The sequence below is a fragment of the Hyperoodon ampullatus genome, assembly GCF_949752795.1.
Source record: "Hyperoodon ampullatus genome assembly, chromosome: 19".
NCBI lineage: Eukaryota > Metazoa > Chordata > Mammalia > Artiodactyla > Ziphiidae > Hyperoodon > Hyperoodon ampullatus.
Window position 1 is genome coordinate 54,385,923 of NC_136932.1, and position 12,755 is coordinate 54,398,677.

General features: G+C 40.0%; 2 protein-coding genes across 3 annotated transcripts in view; one reads left to right on the forward strand and one right to left on the reverse strand.

Annotated features, from left to right (window-relative positions):
• Positions 1-2,013: 2,013 nt before the first annotated feature.
• On the forward strand, positions 2,014-3,495 carry PTRH2 (peptidyl-tRNA hydrolase 2). Its single transcript, XM_079724993.1, has one exon. It carries the CDS (start codon positions 2,879-2,881, stop codon positions 3,416-3,418), a length of 540 nt encoding a protein of 179 aa, XP_079581119.1. The 5' UTR covers positions 2,014-2,878; the 3' UTR covers positions 3,419-3,495.
• A 4,510-nt stretch (positions 3,496-8,005) lies between these two features.
• Positions 8,006-12,755, reverse strand: part of CLTC (clathrin heavy chain) — a gene marked incomplete at its 5' end in the record, with an annotated part of 60,304 nt that continues 55,554 nt past the window's right edge. For both annotated transcript variants that reach the window (XM_079725286.1, XM_079725287.1), the window contains 2 exons: positions 8,006-9,048; positions 11,174-11,249. In XM_079725286.1, coding sequence (XP_079581412.1) covers positions 8,924-9,048; positions 11,174-11,249 — 201 coding nt within the window. In that variant the 3' untranslated portion in view covers positions 8,006-8,923. The remainder of the gene's footprint in view (positions 9,049-11,173; positions 11,250-12,755) is intronic.

Genomic DNA, 12,755 nt, shown 5'->3' on the forward strand with positions numbered 1-12,755 from the left:
TTATAGTTTGGAGACAAAAGAATTTATAGTCATTTTCTTTTCCTTCAGATATTAAGTCTACTCCATCATTCTCTAACAATTACTGAAGGTCTGTTAGCCCGGTTTATCTCATAATCCTCCCAATCCTTCTTTGAGATCTGGAGAGAGCCATGACTTATATGAAGATCTGTTTGCAAAGGCATTGGTTTTTTTGTTTCTGAATTAGCAACTTGAGTCATAAGGCACTAGAGAAGTCGCTCTCAACCCTACCAGGCCCAACACAGAGTTTTTTAAAAAATAAAGTCACTTGCAACGAATATAAAATGGTATAGCCATTTTAGATGATAGTTTGGCAGGTCCTCAAAGTTACAGAGTTGCTATATGACCCAGCAGTTAGACTTCTAGGTATAAGCCCAAGACAAATGAAAACAAATGTCCACACAAAAACTTGTATTTATAGCAGCATTATTCATAATAGCCAAAAGGTAGAAACAACCCAGATGTCCATCAACTGATGAAGAGATAAATAATATGTGGTATACCCATACAGTGGAATATTATTCATCAGTAAAAAAGGAATGAAGGGGCTTCCCTGGTGGCGCAGTGGTTGAGAATCTGCCTGCCAATGCAGGGGACACGGGTTCGAGCCCTGGTCTGGGAGGATCCCACATGCCGCGGAGCAACTGGGCCCGTGAGCCACAACTACTGAGCCTGTGTGTCTGGAGCCTGTGCTCCGCAACAATGAGAGGCCCGCGCACCGCGATGAAGAGTGGCCCCCGCTTGCCACAACTAGAGAAAGCCCTCGCGCAGAAACGAAGACCTAACACAGCCATAAATAAATCAATAAATTTATGTATTAAAAAAAAGGAATGAAGTATTGATACATGTTACAGTGTGGATGAACCTTGAAAATATTATGCTGGATGATAGAAGCCTGAAACAAAAGGCCACATGTTGTATGGTTTGATTTATATGAATGTCCAGAATAGGCAAATCCATAAAGACAAAGTAGATTAGTGGTTACCAGAGACTGGGCGAGGGAGAAATGGGAAGGGACTACTAATGGGTGTAGGGGTTTCTTTTTGGGGCAGTGAAAATGTTGTGGAATTAGATAGTGGTGATGATTGTACAACATTGTAGATATATTAAAAAACACTGAATTGTACACTAAAAAGGTGAATTTTATAGTATGTGAATTACATCTCAAAAAAGTTTGATTCCCTGTATTATCCTCATTTTTTTTTTTTTTTTTTTTTTTTTGTGGTACGCGGGCCTCTCCCTGTTGTGGCCTCTCTCGTTGCGGAGCACAGGCTCCGGAATGCGCAGGCTCAGTGGCCATGGCTCACGGATCCAGCCGCTCCGCGGCATGTGGGATCTTCCCGGACCGGGGCATGAACCCGTGTCCCCTGCATCGGCAGGTGGACTCTCAACCACTGCGCCACCAGGGAAGCCCCTATCCTCATTTTAAATATTTGATAACATTGCATACTTTGCCTACCATATAATTTCAAAAACATTAGTATGTTCTAATTTTAACAAAAAAGAATAAAAAAGAACTTTATGGTAAAATATGTATTTCCAGGACTGCCACCTATGCCACGCAGATTATGCACTGTACAATTCCAAGGGCACCACTTGTAAGTTCTACAAACATGATGGCCCCATGTATTTCAATGTATAAATGCTTAGATTCTATTTATTCCACCAGAAGAAACTGATGACTGTTTGTGCCTATACACTGAAGCGTCATGAATCCAACAGCCTCACATGTAGACTGATTTAAGTGCTTTATTGATGATTCAAATACCATGAACAGCTTTGCTGGGGTAATAGGAATTTCTAAAATAATAAGGATAAAGGATCATCTTCCTTTGATTTATATGATAGTTATACTACTGGTAAATTGAGTGTTAAAACTATGCAAAAAATACTTTGTGTTCGTATGCAAAATGAAATTGGGTTCTACTCTCAGACATTAATAGTTTTTCATCTACAGAAATGTCCAGTGGGACAAATCTTCACGTGTAAGGCTTTTAGCATTCCATGCCAAGGTCTAGTAAATGTCAGCAGCGCACCTCACTCCAGGCCCGTTGTTGTGACAACCAGGAACTTCTCTGAGGGGTTGGTACCATCCCCATTAAGAATTAATGCAGTACGAAGACACAAGTAAATAAGCACTCACTGTATTCCAGAAAGAGCGAGAATCTTGGTTTCTCTAGATCCTTTAGGCATCTTGGTAAAACAGAACATTTCCTTTCTCCACAAGACTTAGCAAAAATTGAGGAACGGGGCTTCCCCAGTGGCGCAGTGGTTGAGAATCCGCCTGCCAATGCAGGGGACACGGGTTCGATCCCTGGTCCGGGAAGATCCCACATGCTGCGGAGCAACTAAGCGCGTGTGCCACAACTACTGAGCCTGTGCTCTAGAGCTCGTGAGCCACAACTACTGAAGCCCGCGTGCCTAGAGCCCGTGCTCCACAATGAGAGAAGCCACTGCAATGAGAAGCCCGCGCACCGCAACAAAGAGTAGCCCCCGCTCACCGCAACTAGAGAAAGCCCGCAGGCAGCAACGAAGACCCAACACAGCCAAAAATAAATAAATAAAATAAATTTAAAAAAAAAAAAAAAAAAAAAAATTGAGGAACGGAGCTTTGTTGTATCCAAGAAAGAGATGTACTCCTCACATTGAGATTAAAATGACCTAAACTGCTTCATCTGTATTCTTGAACCTTTTCTAGTACACAGGGGAGAAAAAATAGTACATGCCTAAGATCCAAAACATATTTTGCCTTTTTTCTGGATGAATTAAAATATTGCTGCTTCTATACTGTCAGGATGTTGTATCTGATAAGCCTGTAACTTTCCACTGCTAGATAGTGACAACTTTCTTTTCCTTTCAGATGCTCTCCAAACCCTTGGTTATGGAATATTTGACTAATCCTGGTGCACTCAGCTTGGCTGCCGGAGTTGCTTGTGGCATGTGCCTGGGCTGGAGACTCCGAGTACGCTTTGGAACGATCCCCAAGAACTCGGTGAGCGAGACAGACACTGACACGAAAACAGAAGCGAGCATCTTAGGAGAGGGTGGGGAGTACAAAATGATTCTTGTGGTTCGAAGTGACTTAAAGATGGGAAAAGGGAAAGTGGCTGCCCAGTGCGCTCATGCTGCTGTTTCTGCCTACAAGCAAATTCAAAGGAGAAACCCTGAATTACTCAAACAATGGGAATACTGTGGCCAGCCCAAAGTGGTGGTCAGAGCTCCCGATGAAGAAACTCTAGTTGAATTATTGACCCATGCAAAAATGCTGGGACTGACTGTAAGTTTAATCCAAGATGCAGGACGTACTCAGATTGCACCAGGCTCTCGAACTGTTCTAGGAATTGGGCCAGGACCAGTAGACCTAATTGACAAGGTCACTGGTCACCTAAAACTTTACTAGGTGGAATATTGTATGATGATGGTCATCCCACCACAAGGGTTTGAAACTAAAATTCTAACAATAAAAGCTGAATTTCTTCCCCCAACTTATGTATTCTTGAGATGAAAATTCATTCCTGTGTTCTTCTATCATGTACTTGGCCTGGTTACACAGTTATCTTGGGCTGGAAAAAAAAAAAAGTTTGGTTAATAAATAGTCCTGGTGGTTCAAGAGATAGGTGCTGAAACAAGAAATATTTAAGATGAGAGGCAAAGGTCACAACAGAATTGGATTACGAGGTGGGAAACAGCATTTCCTATGTGTGGTTCGGTCCCTTTGTGTGTTAATAGCTCTTCTGTTACCCACCTTGGAGGATCAGGGGTCAAGGGTACTACCATTAGGTGCCAACTGTAGTTTGTTTTTCCTGCCTTCAGTTTTTGGACGACTGCCTATATTATTAATAGATCATGGGTTTAAAATCTAACTTTGTGGATTTGTCTTAAAGCTGAGGCTTTATAGCACTGATACAACCCACCCGTGCTGTGTTTCACGTTCATTCCCTGACCCACACTGGCTAAAGTTCCTCAGCAGTGGTCCTGCATCTCTTTAGTTCCCCCCCACCTTTCCTAACAGTGAAGGCATTGAAACTTGCGAAGTGACTTGTATGGACCTTGAAGGTGATAATGGGCCCACGTAAGAATTTATGGTAATTGTAAAGTGAATGTAGCTTAGCCCAACATCCCACTGTTTCTTTACCTAGAACTTAAGGAACTGGACAATTATTTAAGGGCACCTTATTTCCCTTTTGATCGTCATACACTTAGCATGACATAATTCCAATAATTACTATGTTATACCAGCTGCCCAGAATATGAAGGTTCCAGCTCCCAAGAGCCACATAGCTTCCTGATCGCTTTTTTGCAAAAAGGGATCCTGACAGGATTTCTAATTTCAGTATATCCCTAAGAACTATGATGGTGTCAGGGAGAATTTTGGTAACAGGCACACGTTAAGTGACTGCAGCTCTCCATGGTTAACTTCAGCAATTAATATCAGTTAGCAGTTAACTTCAACATAAGCAGTAATATAGCACAACTGCAAGCTCTAAGGTCAGTGGAGTCTGGGTAGAACACTAAAGACTACTGCGGCCAGTCTTAAAGGTTCTATTTTGTCAGTTTTGTAGTTTACACTGGCATCTGACAGCACAGAAGAAATTGCAACTATGAAGGATGCCACAATAGCAACTGTTTCTAAGTAGAATGTTTATACTGGATTGGAAAGTGATGCAACAGCACGTAACTGAGTTGAAGAGAACCCAATCCTAAATGTATGGTTCTGGCTCTGGTAATATCTGAGGCTTGCCTCAGACTGATGGTTCTAGGTTCAAAAGTGCATTCCCAACAGGATGGTCTGCCGTGGCTGATGTAATTTTAATAAATCATGGCGTATCTACTAGGATGAATAGTACACAAATTCTGGTAGTTATGGAAACATCGTGTTTGTTTTCTAGCTCACCTGTCCTTTCATATTTATTTTACAGGGTTCATAATCTTACGGTTCACAGAGTATACTCTGCAGAGCCCTTGGGGTCTCTAAGACACTGGCAGGGGGTCTAAACAATGTTCCTAATACTAAGACATTCTTTTCCTTTTCCACTGTTTTGACATTTGCAGTGATGATAAAAAAGCAATGGTGGGTAATACTGCTGGCACCTTTCACAAATCAAGGCAGGGGCACCTACCTGTACAAGTAGTCATTGTAGTTTTCACTGCCCTACACTTAGTTTAAAAAAAAAAAAAATTCACTTCATGTCCTTGACGAAGCAGTAAAAAAATTATTAAATTTGATCCTTGACTGTTTGTCTTTATATTTTATGTAACATCAAACACTTCTGGTGCACACTGAAGTGTGACTGTCATCTTGAGGAAAAACACTTGTGGCTGAGTCCTGAGCTGAACTAGCTGCTTTTGTCATCAAACATTTTTACTTGCAAGAACTGACAAAATCTAGTTAACCAGACCTGGATGTTTGGCAGATATAACTACAAAAAGTTCATCTTCATGATTTCAGAGTCCACATTTCAACTAACCACAAGTATCTGGAAGGCTATTAAAATACTCCTTCCTTTCCTTATTAAATACCTGTATGAGGCCAGATTTTCTTCATATACTTCACAACATAACAGATTGAATGCAGAAGGAGATATGAGAGTCCAGCAGTCTTCTGTGACAACAAACGTTAAAGAGACTCTTTACAAATAGTACAGTGCCACTCTTCTTGCCTGACTCTTGGTTGGGGAAATACGGTTCATTCATTACTGCTTATATTAACGTTCAATGAGTTTGTCCTATTTAAATGGTTAATAGTTTAAAAAAATTGTTTTAACTCTAAAGTACAGTCAGTATGAATAGATAAAACCCCACATACACGAGAGCTCTTTGGGATCTTCAGTAATTTGAGTATAAAAAGGATCCTAAGAAGAAGTTTGAGAACCGCTACAGCAGCGGTCCCCAAATTTTTTGGCACGAGGGACTGGTTTCACGGAAGACAATTTTTAAACGGACTGGGGTGGGGGCAGGGGGTGGTTTGGGGATGACTCCCGCACATTACATTTATTGTGCACTTTATTATTATACTGCAATATATAGTGAAATAATTATATAACTCACCCTAATGCAGAATCACCGGGAGCCCTGAGCTTGTTTTCACTTGCCACTCACTGATAGGGTTTGATGAGAGTCTGCAGTCAGACCTCTCTGCTAATGATAATCTGTACTTGCAGCCGCTCCCCAGCGCTAGCGTCACTGTGTCAGCTCCACCTCAGATCATCAGGCATTAGATTCTCACAAGGAACACGCAACCTAGATCCCTTGCATGTGCAGTTCACAGTAGGGTTCACGCTCCTATGAGAATCTAATGCTGCTTCTGATCTGACAGGAGGTGGAGTTCAGGCGGTAATGCGAGCAATGGGGAGTGGCTGTAAATACAGGTGATGCTTCACTCTCGCCCACTGCTCACCTCCTGTGGTAAGGCCCCATTCCTAACAGGTCCCCAGGGGATGGGGACCCCTGCACGACAGTGAGAATATCCGCATGACTAAATCAATTTATGGAAAATTCACAAAGTAGATGATCTCCTACTTGGAGATCATCAGCCTCTTGCTATTGTACTAATGTCTGTTGAAATGATTGTCAACAATTATCAGGTGTTTTTTGGTATAATGTCTACATTTGGATACTAGGGAGGAAGAGGAAGCAGTGTTCTTCCTAGGGAGGCAGATAACTGAAAGCACGCTTACCTCCTGAAAAGTTTCCTGTGAATCTCTTTCCCCTTCTTCCCTCCTGTTTTAGTTACCTTTAGAGAGTGGTAACGAACTCTTAGTACTCTTGGCTTTCTGTTTCTAGTTCCTTCTCCCAGACCATCGACCATCATCCTATTCAGAGGAAAGTCAGGGAAGATCCCTTAAATTACAGTTTATTACCAATTCATTGTCTCTTATTGTACAGCACTTACTACTGCCCAGTATTGAGCTAGGTGTTTTGTAATTTAAACATACTCCTACAAATAATCCTGAAAATTACTCATAGTGTTAACATACAGGTGAAGGAACAAGCTCAAAAGTTCAGCTTGCTCTCAATTTGAACCTAAGTTTTATGCTGCATCAGTTTCTCTTTCTACTGTAGCCCATTATGGATGGTTTTAAGGGGCAACTCAGTATCACAGACATAGCACCAGATTAAAACAAGGCTTCAAAACAAAAAAACGCTTAAGTATGCTGTAAGAAAACCTTTACTAAAGTATTTTAACTTGTTTCTATTAAATGGGAAGGGAAAAGAGAAAAATCTCTCGATTTTGACAAAGATGAAGGAAGGGGGCCGAGATCCAGGAGAAACAACAGGACGCCCAGGACCTGAGCAGCAAGGTGTTTTCCCTATGAGAAGCCAAGGAAGGAAAGGGGATTTTTCCAACTAATACTATAATTTCCTATAGGAATATTGGGGGGTTGGGGGGGAGGTGAAGGTGGGGAAGAGCAGGAGTTCTAAGTTTTAAAAAACCATTCTGTAGAGTTTATGGTCAGTGGCTTGACTTAGAGTTATAGAGCAATACAAAGCTAGGTAGGGGGCTCTCTAACTATTGAGAATTAACCGTGAAATGAACTTAGAGTAACATTCTCAGCCATAAGCAAAAAAACTTGAATTCAAACACTGGTTTAAAAGAAATCAACTTAAAATACCCACAATTTGGGGGCCTTTACAATTCATGCTGAAGAACAGCATGTTAACTACATGCTTGTATAGTCTTACTTCAAGTTAATATAATTTAACATCCATGACCTCTTCATAAATGAAATGCTTAGGTAAACACCTTGGTTAAAATGATGGAGTTAGTAGAAGTGTAGCCCACTTCAGCACTGACTGGTTCTTTAGACAACTGCATGTACCTTATTAACTACTGGAATGCACGCAGTGTAATGCAGTGTTTTCACACGTCCCAATCCTCATTCCACTTCTGCTCTCATGCCTTCCTATACTGCCTCAGTATCCAATATGAAACGATTCTTTTGGTTTAAGTTTGAGAGATATTTAAGTAAAACTGCCATTCTACATGTTATTTCCACAGTCCAGTAATTTATTTTAAATTTGAGTAATTTCAAATTCCACAAACAAAACTGAAGAACAGCAATATTTTGTTTGAATTCTTTCTTCTGTACACTCAGTGATCTAAAACACCACAATATCCAACATACACAAACCTCAGGGAAGGGTTAGTAAATACACACAGATTGGAATCATGGTGCTCTTTGTTCCTGAATGGAATGGTCCCACAAAAAAAGCACAGGATACAGCACAACATAAGGGCACCTGTTACATATGAAGTGAGCAAAAACACACTAGCATTTTCTATATGTGTAATGAGGAAACCTGCATAGGTTAGAGGGCCTTTTACGCTCATTTAGAAGTCAGGCAAGTTGTCTGTGATGCATTTTTCAAACAATTTGGAGAGCACTGCAGTCCAGTGTAGGATATGCTGATTAGTGTTGTCTTTGTTGGCATTGACAGTCTTGCATGGTCACATACCAATATGTCTGCTTTAGCTTTTCTTTGAATAAAAGAGATTTAAATGCATTTAGACAATACATACTGTAAGCTGTTTACATACACTAAATTTAAGAGATTCAATATTAGAGTTTTTTTTTTTTCTTTAAACACTACAGAGTGCAAATCAGGTTCTTCACAACAGACTGAATATTAAGCACTTCTTCAAAGAATGAGAGGGAAGAAAAAAAGCCCAAGTGAATAAAACACTGAAACTATTCCCCTTTGAAAATAAATTCTAAAATGATGCGGAATGTGAAATAAGCTTTTAACATAGGTGATCCAAGTTTACAGTTAGAAACAAAAAGTAGTCCTTCATGAAATAAAGGTTACAAGAACATGTGCCTGTTTTCCCCCGTTATAAACTGAGAAGCGGGTAGAGACGATGTTTCGGTATGAAAATAGGCGACTACAGGATCAGCTTTCCGTCTCACATGCTGTACCCAAAGCCAGGCTGTGGCTGCCCATAGGGTGGTGCAGTATAACCATAACCAAAAGGTGCCTGGGGAGGGACTGCAACACTGGGTCCTGCTGTCAGCATCAACTGGGGCTGACCTACAGAAGAAAACAGAAAGGAGCAGGGGTGGGGGGCAAGGAGGTGGGAGAAACTGTTAGCATCGTAGGATGATCACACCCCAGTCTCCCTAGTCTAGCAACATAATTCATTCTACTTTGAATGAATTTTGTGGGGGCACTTCTGACTGTCTCAGTTTCACCATGACAGTCACCCTGAGAAGGGTCCTGCCTAAACAGCCAACAAAAACCGTGCAGGGCCGAGGGCCAGAACTGTAACAGTGATTATGTTACTTCATACATCATTTAAAGCAATAAGCACATGCATGCTCGACATGCTTAGGCAAGACATCTAGCAATAAGCCTATCACCATATGGTGTTTGGACATTTTATTTGGTGACAATATAATTAGCACAGGAAAACAATTTTTTAACAGATATATTTTTAACACAACTGAACTTTTAAAGTTAGATTTAAATTCCTGATTTGGACATGTCTAAATGGTAACAAAACCAGATGCATTTCTAGCAAAGTACCCAGTACTAAAAAAAAAAAAAAAAAAGTCAGAGACAAGACATATTCAAATATGCATTAGGTGTGAAATATATTAGGGGATAACAACCTCTTTCCAATACTAAGTTAACACTCTTATGAAGTTTAAATAGTTATTGACACATACAGGAAACGACCTGTTGAGAACCTGGCTTACTTAGAGGGAGAATACACCTAACACTTCTCCCCACCCCCTGCAAAAGAGGTACTACTCTTAATCTCCCACTATAAAGTAAACCTAGGGCGAGATTTCTCCCACAAGATCTCTCCTTTTTGTGAACAACCAAAACCGTCTTCAGTGAGTGAACTCTTTAGGTACTAGCGGTTTATTAAAAAAACACTTCTAACCTTGATACTGATATCTACCTTGAAATTTCAACCGCATTTTTTTTTAACAACGTAAGCATTTTATTTTTTCATTCAGCTTCTTAGTTTCTTAGTATCACAATGGAATGATGAGAAAACAAGAACAACAAAAAAAACCCCATGAGTCTGCAAATCTCTGACAAACAGCAGAGACTTCAAGGCAATTGAGGGGGAGGGAAGGAGAGGCTTGAAAGAAGTGCCAAAGTAGTTCCAACATCATGCCTCTCCTTAGCCAGCTGGGCAGATGGAATGGTGAGAAGCTGGCACTGTCACAGCTGTCCTTGGCTCAACCCCATTTTCAACTGCCTACAAGGACTATGCATTTAAATACCCTGAAGATAAGCCAAATTCAGTAGATGCCCCCCAATTATTACATCCACCCTGTTTCTGTTTCTACTTTGTTTCCTACATCAAATATGTCAAACATCTTGCTCCCATCTCTAAGAATCTACTTTATGTTCTCCAACTTTATCAAAACTACCCTGTCCTCTAAATTCCCAAAGTCCTTATCTATAGTAAAAAGGAGATAATGGCATAATAGATTTGTATACTATCATTTCCTTTAGCAGGTTGAGATACAGCAGCCATAATTTTATACCCTCCTCCCAACACCACCTGGTTAAAGTGCTGTAAACTATACCCTTCAAATTCGCTGCTCAAATCAATCTGTTCACCATGAGTGAAATGGAAAGGGGAAGTATTTCAGAAAGGCACATGTCAGAAGAAATTAAATTGCCTTAAATATTCACTGAGAGTCTGAAGATCCTATCTCTCTGGAAAGTTCTCAAATGGAAACGCTATCCAGTTCTCTGTCCTAGTCAGAATTTAAAGAGATGTACTATTTCCGTAAAGCACACTTAAGATGACCTTGACATGTTCTCTCACCTTTTGTACTTCTGAAAATTGAGCTCACCAACACGTCTTTCTCAGTAATTCATGAATAAGCAATCAGTGACCAGGCATTAGGTAAATTAGGTTATGATCTCAACTGACTGTTTTTTGAAATTACCTTTGCATTTAAGATTATCTTAGTGAGTAAAGCAACAGAAAAAAAAAAGATCATCTTAGTGAATAATGTCAATGTCCGCTTTAAGACTGTTTTCAGAAAAAAATAATAGACTTATTCCTTAACTCAGTGAGCCTTTTGCACTTTAGAGCTTACTACATTTCTATTTTGAGATAGAATCCCCACAGAATGAACTGTTTGTCTACTATATTTCTGTGAGGTTAAAGAGAGAAAGAGATTACCATAAACAATAGGTTGAGTCTCTGTAGCTTGTTCTTCTTCTTTTCTCAGTGATTCTGAAGCATCTAATTTATCCACCTGGAGAAAAACAGGTAATGGTAATTAGCACCTCAAAAGTATTATAAACCTAGTTTATGGCAGAAAGTGGAAAAGCCTTAGTATGTTAAATTTTGTCAAAATAAAACAGACTAGAGTAGAAAGAACATTCTCAGGCCCCCTCAAATTCAATGGCAATGTTCATACTTCAGTCAAGGTGATTTTTAGCACTGTCATTATAAACCCTCAGGAAGGAGGGATTTATAAATGCCATAAAAGCTCACGCCAGGCTAAAACTGGGCATGCTAGGATGCAGCCAGCCTGAGGGAGGGAGATAACGAGAAGGAACCACTTTCTCCAATGAGGTTTAAACCCTATCAATAATAATGAACTCATGACCTGGCAAGACTTCCCTCCCCAAAGGAAATGGTATTCAAAAAAGTGAAATGAGTCTAGTGACTGGATAAGCACTTGTGCAGAATGAGCTATCTTTTGCCAACTGTGCACAGCTTCTGTCAATATTGATTACGTGCGGACTGAAGTTTAAGATTCAAGTGGCTCCATATTCAATCTTTTTATATAAAGACAGGCTGCATGTGTTGATGCTCTATTTTCTAAGAAGGAACTAGGAATGCCTGATTTTCCCCCAACTTCTTTGAGGGAGACATTTTTTGCTTTTAATTAAGCCAAAGAAGCAAATGGCTACTATATGCTAGCCACTCTAAGTAAAACTGGATAGTATCAGACAGAAATAATACTGTAGAGGAGTCCAAATATATTAGTGGAAGAAAGAGCTGGAATACATAGATCCTTCCACTAACTCACTGTGTGACCTTGGCAAACCATTGTACTGACCCTCAAATTTCCTTGTCTATATAGTGAGTCAGTTGAATGAGATAATCTACAGAGTTCCTTCTAGGATTAACATGATTTGAATCTGGAATTCTGTGAAGGACTGGGAGAATGACGTTAGGACACTGGGATTAGGGAATCTCCACCGTACCACTTCCATTTGCCTTTTAAACTGTACTGTATTTGTCTCTTAGACTGTATTTAAAAGTCTTATAGTTGGTCTATCATTATACTTGAAGTAAAACTAAACTTCAAATCTCAATGTTATCTAGAGTGGCTTTCAAAGTCCTAAGTGCGCTGAGATGGGGAGGCAGAGCGCAGGAAAGAACTTTTTTATGAATGTTCACTGCATGTTCTTCAAAAAAGCCAATAGTGAAAAATCACTCACAAAAAAAGACATGCAGACTTCAGTGAAAAGGCTATTATAGACTGGGTCCCAAAAAGGTTAAAGCAGCACCTAGTCTCTATTTGAAATTATTTAAAATAGTGTTTCAATCCTCACATAGGCCATTAAGGTTAGGACAGTATTTTATACATATTTTAACTGTTTCTATGAAATACCATAAATGTGGGTCTAATCCATCCTCATTTGTCACGGAGCAAAATGTGACAAAAGTAAGCTGAGGTAGACTCTAGACACCTTCAGATAAAATGTGGTTTTTCTACCCTAGGAAGATGGGTTAGTTTGCTTTCGTA

Excerpts from the sequence above, each read along its gene's own strand:
- PTRH2 (XM_079724993.1), top strand. The coding sequence starts at position 2,879 with ATGCTCTCCAAACCCTTGGTTATGGAATATTTGACTAATCCTGGTGCA.